The 16281-nt window shown below is 45.2% G+C and overlaps 1 protein-coding gene across 2 annotated transcripts in view; it reads left to right on the forward strand.

Annotated features, from left to right (window-relative positions):
- Positions 1 to 16281, forward strand: part of CACNA1H (calcium voltage-gated channel subunit alpha1 H) — a 480369-nt gene that overhangs the window by 330336 nt on the left and 133752 nt on the right. For both annotated transcript variants that reach the window (XM_037911163.2, XM_043523932.1), the window contains exon 8: positions 13965 to 14057. In XM_037911163.2, coding sequence (XP_037767091.2) covers positions 13965 to 14057 — 93 coding nt within the window. The remainder of the gene's footprint in view (positions 1 to 13964; positions 14058 to 16281) is intronic.

The following is a 16281-nucleotide window of genomic DNA, read 5'->3' on the forward strand; positions in this document are numbered from 1 at the left end:
TATTTGGGCATAAGCTTTCGTGGGCTAGAACCTACTTCATCAGATGCATGGAGTGGAAATACAGGAGCAGTTATAAATACGTGAAAGGATGTGGGTTGCCTTACCAAGCGTGAGGTCAGTCTAACAAGATAAATCAATTAACAGCAGGATACCAAGGGAGGAAAAATAACTTTTGAAGTGGTAAGAGGGTGGCCCATTACAGACAGTTGACCAGAAGGTGTGAGTAACAGTAGGGAGAAATTAGTATTGGGGAAATTAAGTTTAGGTTTTGTAATGACCCAATCATTCCCAGACTCTGTTCAGGCCTAATCTGATGGTATCCAGTTTGCAAATTAATTCCAGTTCTGCAGCTTCACGTTGGAGTCTGTTTGGGAAGATTTTGTTGTTGAAGAATTGCCACTTTTACGTCTGTTATTGAGAGACTGAAGTGTTCTCCTACCGGTTTTTGAATGTTATGATTCCTGATGTCAGATTTATGTCCATTTATTCTTTTGCGTAGAGGCTGTCCGGTTTGGCCAATGTACATGGCAGAGGGGCATCGCTGGCACATTATTCATACCCATGCTAGGGGGGCGTGCAGTGTACGTTGTCTGCATGCACCCATCAGGAGTGTGCCGGGTAGACATACCATGGAAAGTCAGTGGGATGTAGGCTCCCAATGCCTAGTTACCAAAAGGTGTTGAGGCACCTCACTGCAGTGGAGGTTAGGCTGCTGAATCCCTTTGAGGATCTAGGTCCCAGTGCCTAAAGCAATTTTAGAAAATGATCCTTAAGCTCCTAAATCGGTCAGGTCAGACTTTGCAACATGGAGGGGAGCAAGCCTAAACGCCGTTAAAAATCTGGGCCCAAGGAACTTCAGCAAGGAGACGCAAGACCGTGCTGATAATAAATTCACGAAAGACATAAGGACTATGGCTGCATCCATGTGTATGCGAGGATAATAATTCCTTATGTAATCCTACAAATTATTCATGTTTTGATTCCCTTCATTTGTTGTGTAATAGGCTAATTCATGTATGTATTTGTTACGAAGGCACGTTCAATGGCGCATTATGTGATCTAATTATCTTACTACCGAATAAATGAAAGGAGATGGAACCTAAATTAACTGTGAGGTTTGGCATGATATTAAGATCCCTTTATTGCACATGAATTTCAGTAGCAACAGTAAGAGTTGTAATTATGGGTATTGTCGTACTACAAATGATGAATTACCCACCTCAGCAAAGTCTAATGTAATCTGAATTACAGATCCTGTTTTGCAGGACATCAAAACACTGCCACCATCTACACCAGAAATTACACTACTGCAGGGCCTAAGCTAAATAAAAGCCGGCTATGTCAAGGGAGCCGGAGTGTTGCTATGAGATATTGTGCAGGGAGAGGAGAGATGATTCAGGCTGCTTTGTTTGTATCATTTCATTTTCCATCTCAAGCTACGAAGGGCAGGGCCCACAATGGATCCTTCTGACAGAAGGTATACTCTGGGCAACATTTTACAGGCAGTTGTTGGGGTGACCATGACATCAGTTCTGAGTAGGAACTGATGAAGAAATGTAGGGGACAATCTGTTTCAATATTTCCTTGAATCTCTGATGAAACTTGAAAAGGTAAATTTTTCAAGTATCATTGTAGGGATTTAGTTCAACACAGGAAGGGAGTGTTCTGTCTAAGCAGTTAAGGAAGGGCATTGGGAGGCCACTCTCTCGCTGTTGTTTGTGACTTTCTCTGTGCCCCTCTTACGTGATGTGTTCCACCCCAGAGGTGGCTGCATTTCAGTCCTGGGAGATGTTTACATACCATTTAGGGGCTTTTACGGTTGGAAGGCCGTATGGAAGTTAGTCAGGCTGTGAGATTGGGGTGCATATCTTAAACTTCGGGAGCGTTTTGGTTTCAGGCCCATCTCAGACACAAGGGCATATCGCTTTTCATGCACCGTTTCTCCAAGAAGAAGAGTTAATCAAGTCGGATAAGCAGCACACATCTGGGCCTTCATCAGAAGGCTCCAGTGAGGGAATTCTCTGTGGAGGCTGTTATGTACACTTCTGCTGTCACTGAAAAAAACCCGATAGTGTGCAAGAGAGGCTTGGCAAGCGAGCAGCATGACAAGAATGCCCAAGAAAGGAAACGCAGAATCACCTTCTCAGAGAAAAATGCCTGAAATACTGAGTGGTATTGAAGGAGCTGTCAGCGACCACGAGAGTTGTGTGTGTTATCTTGATCACCCGCCTAGGCAGTGGAGAGCTTCTGCCTGCCGCTGGTCCTACTGCAGCCAGCCAGGTTACAGCAAGGAAGGTGAACGTGATAAAAGCACCCAATAAATATCGCCCTGCTCAGGAAAACATGTTATAAGAGGGAGCAGATTTGGAGGGGGGAATGTGATGCCAGCTGCCCTTCATTCATTCCTGTGTGGAGGAGATTTCTCTGAATGAAATACACAGGCAGGAGGAAGTAGATTTTCAGTGGAAACGGCATTTGTGCTAAGGAAGAATGTACTCCTGCTATTTAGTCTTCCTGCTGTGCCTTTCGTCTGAAGAGCTCAGAGCACCCTGCAGATGTGAACTGGGTCACCAAATGCCCCTTTAAGGCAGATATCATTATCCCCATGGGGAAACTGAGGCACAACGCGGTTGAATGACGGGAGTCTCCAAGCGCCTGCTGCTCCCGTAGGATTCACAGAAAGCTGCGAGAGCATCGCGCCTTTAAAAAACCAGCTCGTAAACCAGCCCAAGACCCGCTGCGAGTCAGTGGAAAAGCAAGGAATAGAACCCGAAAGTCCTGCCTCCCAACTCCCTGCTCTGACTCCTAAGGCAACATTCCCTGAGTCCATTGTGTAAGGGGCCACCTTCCCTTAGTGCACCCTAATAAACCCCTGTCAGAACGGAGGGGAGTTAACTGCAGGGGTTAAATAAGGCCATTTACACTGCCCAATCCTGTTTCGCTTGAAGCAAATGAGAGTTTTGGCACTGAGTGGAGTGAGAGCAGCGTCAGGCCCATATAGTGGGAGGCTTTTGCTCCTTTTCAGAGGGCTGATGAGGATGTGTTCCTCTACTACATAGCTGCTGGTGCCTTCTCCTGCATTTCTCACTGAGCAATTAGCTGCTTCAGGTACAGTCCCAGCATGCTGGCATAGTGCCCAAGCAAGTGTGACAGCAAAAGACAGCCAAAGCTTCTTTCCAGAGCCAGAAAGTTATATGTGGAATTCTACCTTCTGAAATTCCCTCTCTGTTTGCAAGTGGAGAAGTTAGCTGTGTCCTCTGGCTTGTCTGGAAAGCAGCTGGGACATTTTGTGAGTTACTAAAATGTAAAGAATTATTAATGCTTTATATCACTTCCTATAAATTCTGATGGGAAGCCCAAGAGACACAGGGCAGCTCTGGAATGCAAACACCTCTGGATCTGACTGGGTTTGGATCCAGGGTATTTGGGGCAGTGTGTTAAATGGGTCAGCCAAGAAAATTCTGAGTCAGATCTGGGTTCAGACTTCAGACACTTGCTGAAGCTGGGGGGCAGGAGGGTTCACTTGCTCTATCATTGCAAAAGTTTTTGTGCAGTGTACAGCCGGGCGAATAATGGATTTTCAGTCTGTTGGCAACATTGAAAAGTCAAAAAAAAAATTGTTGGGTCAGAACAAAATCAAAACTTTTCACATTTTTCAGTAAATCAAAAAGTTGGGAAAAAATTGGTTTGGGATGAACAAAATGGTTCATTTCCACAAAATTGAATTGTTCTGATTTCAACCAATTTTAAATGGTTCTGAATTTTTAAAATAACATTAAAGGAAAGTTTCAAATCATTAAAGGAAAGTCATTTCAAACCAAAAAATCAAAACGTTTCGTTTCAAAAATGTTGAAGCAAAATGTTCAGGGTTTTTTGTTTTTTTTTTTTTGAGGGGGCGGGGAGGGTAAACAAATGATTTAGTGAAACCAACTTAAATTTGCAATTTTGATTTCTGCATTTTTTGCCAAAACTTTTTGACCGAAAACTTTCACCCAGCTCTAATATAGTGTCCCAGCTTTATCTGAGTGGCCCCTGCTGCCCACCTCAAAGGGAAACCAACTTGCGTGGTAGACACGCTGACTTCAAAAGTTCCTTGAGAAACATTCTCTTCCTTGGGGATCCTTCCAGTTATGCTGGAGTGGAAGCAACATAGACTCATAGAAATGGAAGGCTGGAAAGGACCTCAAGAGGTCATCTCGTTCATCACCCCGCTCCCCCGATGCTGAGGCAGGATTAAGTATACCTAGGCTATCCCTGACAGATGTTTCTCTAACTTCTTAAAAACTTCCAACATCATCCCATCCCGTTCAAAGCAAAACCTGCAGCAACTCTGATAAAACGCTGCCAGAGCCATTCTCAAGAAGATCCAAAAGTCCCTCATGCTAGTCCGTGTTAATGATTTTCAGCCAGATGAGCTCCACTTGAGGACATGGTGTGCAGAGTTTTGAGCACTGCCTTCCTTGAAGGTAATAAAGGCTGCACTAGACTCTACCAGTAATCAGAGTAATTTTGCAGGCATCCCACTTGTCATGCATTGTGGGGGAGGAGTTAATTCAGAGTTTGGGGAGTATTCTAGCCCATGTGGCGTACACAGTTTTTGCTGTGTAGCTGTAGTCAAAGTGAGGATCTTCTGTGGGTTCCATATTGGCTTGGATTCCATTTTTCTTGGTAAGGGAATTGCTCTGTGAATGCTTTGCCTTTCAGCTTTGATACCTTTTCAGACTGGTTTATGGTTCTCAGTTAAATACATTCCCTGTGCATAAAGTACTTTACAAAAACAATGAAGACTAAGGATAATTATCATGGTAAATCAAACCTCATTAATATATACCGAGATATGATTTGTTGTTATAGCCGGCATACATCTAAAATTGGTGATACTTGGGAGATAAGGATTTTGCATTATTTAGCGTAGAATGGATAGGCAGTCAGATAACATCCTCATCATTACAGAAGTTGCTGTTGGGGTTAGATAAGTTCATTCAAAGGCATCATTTTCTGCTCCTTGCCACCAAAGTTGATAGGTCCTCAGACTTGCTGCCCATGGCTGCTGTCAGGTTCAACGGCAAAGGGAGAGTCAGGGGCATTTGTTTTAAAGGGACAGGGTGTGCTATTTTGAAATCAAAATGTACAGGCTAAAATCCTGCCCTTAGTGGTAGAAACCACATGGAAAGGAGGGAGTGGTGTTGGTTGTCTTCACTGCGGGGGGGGGGGGGAGGGGAGTGTGTCCTTAACTTATATGTCCTTAACTCAGACCATGGTACATTGACCTGATAACCACTTGTTTATCAGAGAAAGCCTGCAGCGTATGAACCATGTTTGCTGGAGCCACGTCTGTATACATCAAACACTAAGGTCATCGGCAGGCATCAAACTCAGGACTTTCAACAGTAGAAGCACAAGCCTCTACAGCTTAAGGGCTGACTCTGTTAGCTGGCACTACATAGCAGACTTTGATCCTCACTGGGACCAAGAGTGAGAGGGAAGCTTGATCAAATGTACCCATTGAAGTCAATGGGAGACTTTCCATTGACTGCAATTGGCTACAAATCAGGCCCTAAGGCAGCCTGTTAATATTTTTCTTTTTCTCCAGAGAAGTAGTTCCCAGTTTTGCTTTTAAACTGAGTTCACTTTGAAATTAGAAACTCCTTTTCCGTGGGGAGCCACTCATTGGAGTAGAATCAAGAAAGAGAAGGTGGGGGGAGGTGCTCATAAGCTTTCAGGAACTTTTGAATATTTAGGTCCAAATTCTGCCCTCTGGTGTAAGCTTGCATTCTCATTGAGCTCAGGAGGACTGCATGGTTACTGGGCACAGAATTAGGTTGATGATCAGGAAAGCAGCTGGGCAAATGAGAGATTTTTGGTTAAATGATCATTCTGAAAAATCTGTTGTTTCATGTCAAAGCCAAAAATGAGGGTTTTTTAGAAATTTTGTGTTTAAAAAAATAAAAGTTTGAGGTCAAACAAAACATTGTTTCGGTTTTGAGCATTTTTAAACATTTTCTTATTTTTTAAAGTGAAATGAAAGGCCATTTTGAATCAAAAAATAGAAGCATTTTGTTTTGAAAAAAATCAAAATGAAACGCTTCAAATTTTCTGAAAGTTTGGGGTTTTCTCCCCCTAAATTTGCTAAATATTTTGGTGTCACCAAATTTGCATTTTTCACTGGAAAAAAGGTTTCGTTGAAACATATCACCCAGCTCTAGAAGGGAGCCTTTCTTTGAACAGGGCTATGGGGGAAAATGGCTGATGTTTGAAACTTAGCATAGAAGCGGTCTGTGTTTCGCATAGGGCAGGAAAAAGTTACTTTTTAATCACTTCTGAGCATTTCTGGGTATCTAATAAGATTTTAACATTTCCTTTGTGACAACACTGCACCATTTTACTGTCCTTCCTGACAGTCCCAGTGATAAGAATTCCTGGGACCCTGTGCTAGAACAGAGGCTGCTAACAGGCCACTCCTGGGACAGTTTGTGTTTTTTGTTTTGGTTTAGGGGGTTTTTTTTGCCACAAGGGGACTGCGTCTCATTGAAAACTCAGCATTGGATCTGAGAGTCAAGCTGGGTTCTTTCTATTTTGTGCAATCTTCTATATTGTCGCCAATCCTAGACCCAACTAAATGTGTTAGAGATCTGGTAAGAGTATTATTGAGCTGTCCAATTATATAATACGCGTCTATTTGGGGTACGATTCCATTGGCTGTAGGAGGGAAAAAAGAGAACCCAGCTTAACTTTCAGATGCCTGTGTGACTTTGCAATGCGGGATATTGGTGGGGAAAGAATGACAGCATCCTTTTATTTGTAAATGGAGCAAATTTCGTCCAGAGCCACTGAAAGAAAATGAACATGAGGCTCCACAATGCTGATTTTTTTGCAATCACTTTTCAGAGTAAATTGACGCTCTGCAAGACTCCCAAGTTTAACGAGAAGGTTAAATATGCTTTGCAAAGTAAGGCAAGCCTCAAAGTGCAGGAATACCTATTCAAAGGATATTACTCAGAAAGTAATAAAAGCTGTTTTTCTGCCCGTAGAGATTACTTAACAGCGTGTGTCATGAGGAAATAATTAAAATTATGAAATGGACTTGAAAAATATAGTTTGTGATTTGATTAGCTGCCAAGCACGCTGCATCGGAAAAGTAATACTCCATTATTCACTGTTCAGAGCTTGTTAGCCAAATCAATATGCCCATGAAAGGGCAAAATACATAGAAAAAGGGCCTTCAAAAATGCATGTTAAAGGCCTTGTAAATTTACTGAGAGCACCGCGGTAATTAATTAGCTCCAACAGTTTATGATATCATCGAAACTCATCTTGACAAGGTTCATAAAATCCTCCTAGTGGGGCCAGCAAAACTGAGAGATAAGCAGTGTAAAAAACAGAGCAGATCACAGACTCTCCGTCTAATCACCGTAATGGATTTTGATGCAGATAGTCTCCATCTTGCACAAAAAGAACCCAGCTTGAGCAGCTAGAAAGGCTGAGTGGAAATGTGTATATTTGAATATAGATGTAAATGTTGACTGATATATCAATTAAGATGATCCTGGCATGCAAGGATCTCAAACCATTTTGCAAATGTTTAGGATTCAATCCTATGTTAGACCCTGATTCGGTAAGGCAAGCATATGCTTAAGTGCTTTGCTGAATCAGGTCCTAAACTTTTGAAATGAACAAGCAAGGGACTTGACTAAGGTGTCAGAGCTTGGTCTAACTATTAGGCAACATTTTCCTGCCAAACATAGTAAGAACAGCTCTACACGTAAAGCTAGTTCAAGTGATTACAAAAGCAGAGGTTCCCAGTGTTTAAGGTCTAGTGCCAGGGATGGGGCCAGAATTTAGCAGGTCGTGCATTTAGTACTTAGCTTGTAGGCTTCCCTTCACAAGGTAGTTTTTGCAAACTTCTCCATTGATTAGCAGGACTTCAAGGTTCATTTCTATTTGCAGCACTCCATCTGGCACTCACCATTAGTGCTTTATAATATACTGAGAAGACTTAAGTGTTTCAAAAGTAACACTGACTTTCCTAATTAAAGGAGTCTATGGGGTTTGGGTTTTTTCCCTCTTTCAAAAAGTACACTAAAGAGAAGAAAAACCTGACCTTGAGCTGGACTGTGTCCAAGTCTCTGCATACACTTTGGCAGAGCTTGGAGACCATGCTTTTATGGTGAAAACTTGTAGACGCGCAGTAAGAAATAATTCCAGAAAGAGAGTTAAAGTGATCTGGGGACTGACCGAAAAAAACTAGGTAAACTGTCTCCCATTGAACAGGGAGGATGCCTGAGTTAATAGCTACTGGCTGTAATCTACAGCTCCCTTGTGACTTTAGGTCTAAAGTCTTAGGCTGATTCTGATTGACTTGAACAGAAGGCCTGATTCTGCTCCCACTTACACTGCTATAAATCAATGGCATTACAACAGTGTAAACATAGCAGGAGAAGCAGTCCCAGGATAACTGAGGTTTTGTCTTCACTACAAAGTTTTTCTGGCCTAGCTACGTCAGCAAGGGGTGTGAAAAACTCATAACCCCTAGCAAAAACCCTAGTGTAGACACACAGAATCCTTTTGCCAGTATAGCTTATGTTGTTCAAGGAGGTGATTTAACTGCACCACCAACTCCTCCTTTCTGTCGGTATAACCTGCCTCTCCACGAGAGGCTTTGCCGGAATAGTTTATACCAGTATGGCTGTGCCCGCGGAACATTTTTAGTGTAGACGAGCCCTAAGGGAGGGCTTGTGTATGCAGTGCGTTACTCCGCGCCAGAAGGGTACGCGTTTTAACCCACGCTAGCATATCGTGCGCTAAGTGGCCATATGAACCCTGGTGGCACCCACTAAAAGTTTCCCTAGTGCACGGTAACATAGGGCTGTTTGCAACTGGGCTACATTAGTGCACACTAGGGAGCTTTTAGTGCACGCCAGCAGGATCCACATGGGCCAGTTATTGTGTGACACGCTAGTGTGGACTAAAATGTATACCCCGCTGGTGCAGACTCAAGCACCGTGGAATCAGGCCCAGAGAGACTTCGTTGTTGTGATTCTCCTCTCTCGCCCATTGTGCACCAGGATAATGCCATCGAGTGACTTCTGATTTAGGGCCTGAGGCAAAGGTAAATGAAGTCAAAGCGTGTCTTTCCGTTAGCTCCAGCGAGCTTTGGACCAAGTCCTTGCACTGATGTGAGCAGAGAATCAGGCCCTGGCATGTAAATTGCTGGGACAAGATGCAGGGTTTTAGCACCCACTTCTGTTGGGATTTGGGTGGTTTAATCCACCCCTCACCAAGCTGACAACATACATATGAGTGTTAAGGGAGTGGTAAAAGCGGGCAGGGAGGTTGGATGGATAATCCAGTGTCTGTCCTATAGGACCTTCATCTGCCTAGGATGACAGCTCCATTTTCTGCCCAGGAAGGTCAATCTTCATAAACCAAATCCCTTCCTGATGCTAAGGGGAACTTTTCTTTCCCTCTCCATCTCCAGCATGTTATTGCAATTGGCAGCGGCCTGCGAGACTAGCTTGCCAATCATCTTAATTGAATCTTTCAGCTATTTCCCTCCAGCTGCCGTTTTTGGTTTGCTGCGTATCTCGCACAAATCTTTTTCATCAGAGCAGAATTAGGAAACGTGTTTCTTGCTGCCTTATCTCTGTTGATAAATAATTGCATGTTGCATCTATGGGAGGCTTTGAACTGGTACGTTTTGGAGGGGCTGTTTAATACGTCTGTCTGTGAACGATTCTGACTTGAACCGAATTTAATTATTGAGCACGGATTGACACAATTGCAAAGCACTGGGAAAGGTGCTTTGGGCCCTTGGAAGATATTTAAAAGGGGCTTGGAGGAACAAATGGGGCTAGTGTCAACTGGATTAATCACAAAGGAGACTGGAAGCGGGAGGGGAGTAATTTCCATTTAATAGAGTAGGTGATAGTACATTCAGGGTGCCCGAAGGGGGAGTCACAGGCAGTACAGTGCTGAAAAGAAATCAGATTTTTATGAGCAATATAGAGTATTCTTGACCTAATCTCTAACTGTTTTTGGTCTGGGGACGTAAATAAGGGATCAAATTCTGTTCTCCAATGGGCACCGTCAATCCAGAGCAATCCCATGAAAGTTAATAGTTACTGGATTTGGATTTACACCAGTGTACTCTGGAATTTCACTATGGACAGCTCAGTTTGTTCCAAAGAATCAACCTGTTTAGTTCATTTTATCTAAACCAGTGATGGACAAAAGCCCCGGAGCCTGATTCTCCCTATATTAAAACAGGTAAAAATTCTATTTCAACTCACATTGAGCCTTTACACTGCCAGCGTTGCCTAATGGGGCCTTAGTGTAAATGAGAGGCTCTAAAAGTATAGAGGCTTCTTTCAGCTCAGACAAGCATCCACCTGGTGGATTTTGCCCTACCTGTATGATTAGAAAAAGGAGCTGGGCATCTTGTGAGGACCAAGGTTGCTGATGAGATTTCCAGTGGTTCCTGGTTCCAGCCACCTTAGAAATCCCTCAGGAATAAACTTTCCAAGGGTATTTCTGCATTTGACATTGTGTGTGCATTGTAAGAATGAATCCACCTGGAGCCAGTCACACCTGTCGGTCTGCATCACGTTGTTTTGCAAGCTGCTCAGCAAAGCGAGTCCTAATTACACCTGGAATATTCTGGGAGCTGGGTGAGTGTTCTCGGCCCGCTGCAGCAGAAATCTGGTGCGTCGATTGACAGCAACTGGAAATGATGTGTAATGCACGAGAAAAAACCCCGCGATTAATGTAAAGATTCAGTTCTCCCTCACCACGCACGCTCCTGAGTTCCTGAAGCTGTTTCTCAGGCACTGCACTTCATAGTGCCTCAAGCACTTGACCGCAGAGTGGCCGTCGTTGAGATGCCTCTGCCGTTTAATCATTTTACTACATTCGATTTGAGGTTTGCCAGCCAAAATCCAATTCAGTGAAGAGGTACAGCCAATATGGTTTGGGTCCCTGGGCTCATTTTTCATCACCAAGTGGATAGAACACCTGTTACCACAGCTGTTACAGCGTGACTCCAAAAGACTCATTGAAAGAAGGGAGAGAGGGTATCAAATAAAACCTTGAGCACTACAGTGGAGCCTGCCTTCTTTGGTAACTGGCAGCAGTTTGATATACATTAAGAGCTGTGTTCTCTTGCACTTTATCAACCAAAAAGCTCTAGAAACCAGCATTTCTGATATCTCCCAATACAAATCTTCAATAGGGTTGCCAGGTGTCCAGCTTTCGACCGGAACACCTGGTCGAAAAGGGACCCTGGCGGCTCCTGTCAGCACCACTGACTGGGCTGTTAAAAGTCCGGTTGGCACAGGGCCGGCAGGCTCCCTGCTTGGCTCCATGTGGCTCTCCGGAAACAGCGACATGGTTCTACTGCTCCTAGGCAGAGGAACGACCATGGGGGCTCCGTGCACTGCCCGTGCCCGGCCCCGAGTGCTGGCTCCACAGCTCCCATTGTCCAGGAAGCGCGGCCAGTGGGAGCTGTGGGGGTGGTGCCTGCGGGCGGAGACAACGCGTAGAGCTGCCTGGCCGCGCCTCTGCCTAGGAGCCAAGGGACATGTCGCCACTTGCGGGGAGCTGCCAGAGGAAAGAGCCGACCGGATCCGGCACCCCAAAACCCCTCCAGTGCCCCAACCCCTGCCCCAGCCCCCTCCCAAACCCAAACTCCCTCCCAGAGCCCACGCCACGCACCCCCTCCCGTGCCTCAGCCCTAAGCCCCCTCCTGCATCGAACCTCCCTCCCTCCATTGGTAAGTATAACTCTTAGTTAACCGAAATTTTTGACTAACCAGCACCCTCCATGCCCCCAACATGCCGGATAACAAAGCTTTTACTGTATTGCCATGCTGGCTGCCAACTTAAGCTCCTTGGATTCCCTGTGAAATAGAACAAGCAATTAGTGCTGGAGACGATCCTCTGCCTGGCATGGCACATGCCTGCCAGGGACTCAGATGAAAGAAATTTTGTTCTGTGCAAATGTTTCGTCCACATTCAACACAAGGCAGAAAACAGCAGATTCAGAGCCTGAGCCTGCTGTCATGTCAGTTTTACACAGTTGAATCAGATAGAGTTATTCTTGACTTCCAGTGACTGAAGTGAGAAGAGAATCAGGTGTGTGTAGTTTTCTGTCTCTTTAAACTATCTTCCCTTCAGCACATGTGTAAACCAAGGGACAGTGAAGTGATGGGGCAAGATGATGGAAACTTTCTGTTCTACCAGGTTTGGGGTGATCATGGGTACCAGTGTTGTGAGAACACTAACGGTTATGCTGTTGCATATAAAATCAAACAACAAAGACCCATGTTTATTTCAGCTCCATTAGAAAAACAAAGGAGGAAAGGACGTACATATCAATGGGAATGTCTACACTGCAATGTAGGCTTAGGGTTAGTGGACCTCAAGTCAGCGGACTCTGGGTTAGCGAACCCAGGGCTTGAGCTTCTACACTGATTGTCAAACCTAGGTTAGGAATTTTCTAACCTGGGCCCGAACCCAGGACTCCAGCACCCACACTGCAGTACGCAGACCTGAATCCAACACCAATATCCCAGATTTCCTTGCGCCCTCCCAAAATGTGGCCACTCTAGCCCTTTATTCGTGGTGCAGCATGGGAAAACTTGACTGTCCAGAAGACAAAGAAAGTTGGCCCATAGGATTGACGGGCTCCCAAAGCACAAGTCCAGTGGGGCTGCGTCTACACTGCAAAGCAATAGGGTTTGAACCCTGGCTTGACTCAGGGTCAAAACCTTCATCCCTTTGGTGTCCTGAGATCCTGGGTCCAAGCCCTGGGTTAGTGCGATTTGTGTGCAGACAGAGGGCAGGTTAGGCTTGAGCTTGAGTTTGAGCCCTGGGTTTACATTGCAGTGTAGACATACCCTATATTCCTTGCACATGCCATTCTCCCACTTTAAGGCTACTTATGCAATACCAACTAATGTGGAAGAAGTCAGACTGACTCTCTCTCAATGGCCGTCACCAGCACTTTGCACAGAGTCCTTTTATAATCTACCTGCAGATATGCCTATATGCACATTAGGCCTGATTCTGATCTCATTCACACCAGTGTCAATCAAGAGTAACTGTAGGGCCATCAAGGATCTCAGTTACCCCATTTCAAATGTGGTGTAACTCTGGAGGAATATCATCTAAGTCCGAATGGAGCTAGTCCAAAGGCTGGTGTGTAACCGAGGACAGAATTTGGCCCTGGCTCTAGTTTACCGCCAGTAAATTCAGAAACAGGTGTATTGGTTGTGCAAAGAAGGCAGGATCAGATCCAGCACAGGGCGTGAAATGTTGAATGAATGTTCGGCTGCATTTTAATTAAATAAATAGCTTGGATGATGCAGCGACTGTTACTTTGCTCTGAACGCTGGCTGCTTAGTGTTAATTAAATCCTCAGCTCCTTTCCTAAGGAATAAGAGATTGAAAACACAAGGATGTAATTGATTCACCATTTAATTTAAGTAACTTTCTTTCGTTCAGTTTGCCACGGTGCCAACAATAATGTGATTTTAATAGTAAGCTTTGGAGTAGATATTGCAAAGAACTGAGGTAAAAAAATAGAACCTCTTTAAAATCAGGAGCATCTCACTTTAAGGGCAACGGAACCAACAGACCAAGGTAGATTTCATGTCCCCGTCTGTAGCTTTGCTGCAGGGCCTTCTGTAAGTTCTGCTTTGCGCTGGCTCTGAACCAGTGCTCCGGCTGTTTCATTGTGTTGTTTTATCAGTTTGAATCATGCTTGATTCCTTTGAAACCTTAGGCCAGTCTCTTGGCCACATGTGTAGCACTTATTACTGTGATGCTAAGCCAGCGAGGAAAGAATTACTGCGAGAACAGTGACCGACTCTGCAAAGTGATAAGTAACAGGCGTCCGCAAGAAGTTTGACATTAACTCTGATCCTAATTGTAACTTGTTCTTTTTTCCTCTTCTTTCTCTCCCCGTAGGTTATAACCCTGGAAGGATGGGTGGACATCATGTATTATGTTATGGATGCGCATTCTTTTTACAATTTTATATATTTTATATTGCTTATAATAGTAAGTATGACTCACTGGACACGCGCGGTCCCCCGCCCCTCGTTGGTAAAGTTGTGTAAGGGCCCTTTCCTGGAGAAGAGCCAGGTGTTGTGATTATGACCCCATCAGCATGTCATTCCGGCCACGAGGACCCTCTGCAAACCCTGGGTGTCGTCATAAAGGTGGTTTTACTGCTGTGGGTGGGAGATTATGCCACAAAAAGCTTTGTCCTGCCTAGCAACGTATAGGATGCATTGCTGCGGCTTGTCAAACCATATAGGCCCCTCCCCTCCCTCTCTCTCGCTCTCTGAGTCTCGATCTTATAACCTTGACTTCTCCTGGCTGTTGTGCCTTGTTGCCAGGACTGCTAACGAGAATAAGCAGCACACGTCTCTTGCTTCCCACTCCCTAGCCTCCTTGACATTCCAGAAGGCAATTTGTTTGTATTAGAAAGGAACTACTTGTGTAGAACCCCAGATGCCGGATTATTCGCAGAAATGTCTCCGGCAAGATGGCCTGAGACATCTACACAGCAGCTATAGGTGTAATTTCCAACACTTACAGAACTACATGCACTGGCTTTGAGGCTGCTGTGCTCTAGTGGTTAGTGCATAGGGCTGGGAACCAGGAGACCTGGGCTTCTATTCGGGACTCCCTCGAACATTTCTGCATGTTCATAGCCCATCAGCAAAACCAGAAGGTGACTAATTGGGGCCGAGGGTGGCACCCTTCGTTCTTCCCAGAGAGCACCCAGGCTGAAGTTAAAGACTGGAGATTTTCACTGCACATCAGTAACCCAGTGATTTCTCCAGAGGAGGCATAGAACAATGGCCCAGATTAAAGCCATAGATTTTCTGCTGAGCCCAGCACACGGGCAACAGCACCTTGAGTCTACCTCTTGATGTGAGTCACTTTAAGTCTCGGTGCATTGGTTCTCGGAACAGGAATGCTGGATGTTTCCCTGAGGTTGACCTTTTGCAGCGTGCTAACCAGGGAAATGAGAGGGAAGGGCAGGGAGAGAAGGGGCAAAGCCAGCATGACACCATATCCACCAGCATGGCCTTCAGCAAAGCAAAGAGAGGGGGTCAGTTGTGTTCTGTCCTTGTGGAGAACCTCACAATCCCTTTTAAGTGCCACTACCCTTGGCTAGCCCTGTCTCCCTCCTCTTAGAGGGATACTATGTTCCCATCAGGCAATGTGACCTGAATAAAAAGCAAGTAGAGCTTCGTTCTTGACCATGAAATGTAAGTCACCGGACTGGAGAAGGGTCTTAGTCTGCATCCTAGCTACTGTCCGAACACAGACGGTAGGATGTTTTGTTCGGACACACGTACATAGAAAGACCAGACATCAAGTGGTGCTTTTATTTACTGATTTCATTTTGGTTAATGGACTGATTTCAGCACACCCGTGGCAGTGTCTCTGAGCACCTGTGAAAACCACGCCCAGTGTAGATGAATATGCATATACAGCTCCGAGTGGGGGTAGGCCAGTGAGCGGACTCACTGGCTGGGGAAGGGCCAATAAAGATCCCAACTCTGCAGGTTATTTCGCATCTCTTGCCTCAGGCCTTGCTTTATTTCGAGAGACAAACCTCTGAATCAGACCACCTCGACTCAAACTCTGGGTAGCGACGACACAAGGACTTTCCAGCGTCAGCCAGCTGGGAGGAGAGCGGGTGATGCCTACACTGCAGCTGGAGGTGTAATTTCAAGCACAGGTAGCTGTAGGTGCACTAGCTTTGATGGAGTCAGCACGCTAAAAATAGCAGTGTAGCCACCTTGGCACAAGCGGCAGGATGGGCTAGACACCTGAGTACATTCCAAGGGGTTTTGGGCGGGATTGTACTGGGGCCGCTAGCCCTTCCCGCTGCCTGCACCACTGCAGCTATACGGTATTTTTAGTGTGCTGCCTTGGTCAGAGCTAGCGCAGGTATGTCTATCCAAGCTGGAAATTACAGCTTCAGTGTAGGCGTTCCCTTTGTCTTAGCACCAGCTTCCCCTTTCCTTTTATGACCCTGCTCGGATCAGCTATGGGGTTGGCAGGCATTTATTAACTGCTTCTCTGCTGGAGCACCTTTACTCTTTGTCACGAGGGGCTAAACCTGAAAGGACTCTCCAAATGGGGGGTTTGAATCCTGGCTGGTGTCTCAGACATCAGAGTACATCATGCCGATAGGTAAGTGAGTTAAAAGGAAAAGAGGAAATATTGGCAGTTCCAGTACAAGAGAGAGAGTGAAACACAG

The sequence above is a fragment of the Chelonia mydas genome, chromosome 10, assembly GCF_015237465.2.
Source record: "Chelonia mydas isolate rCheMyd1 chromosome 10, rCheMyd1.pri.v2, whole genome shotgun sequence".
NCBI classification, from domain to species: Eukaryota; Metazoa; Chordata; order Testudines; family Cheloniidae; genus Chelonia; species Chelonia mydas.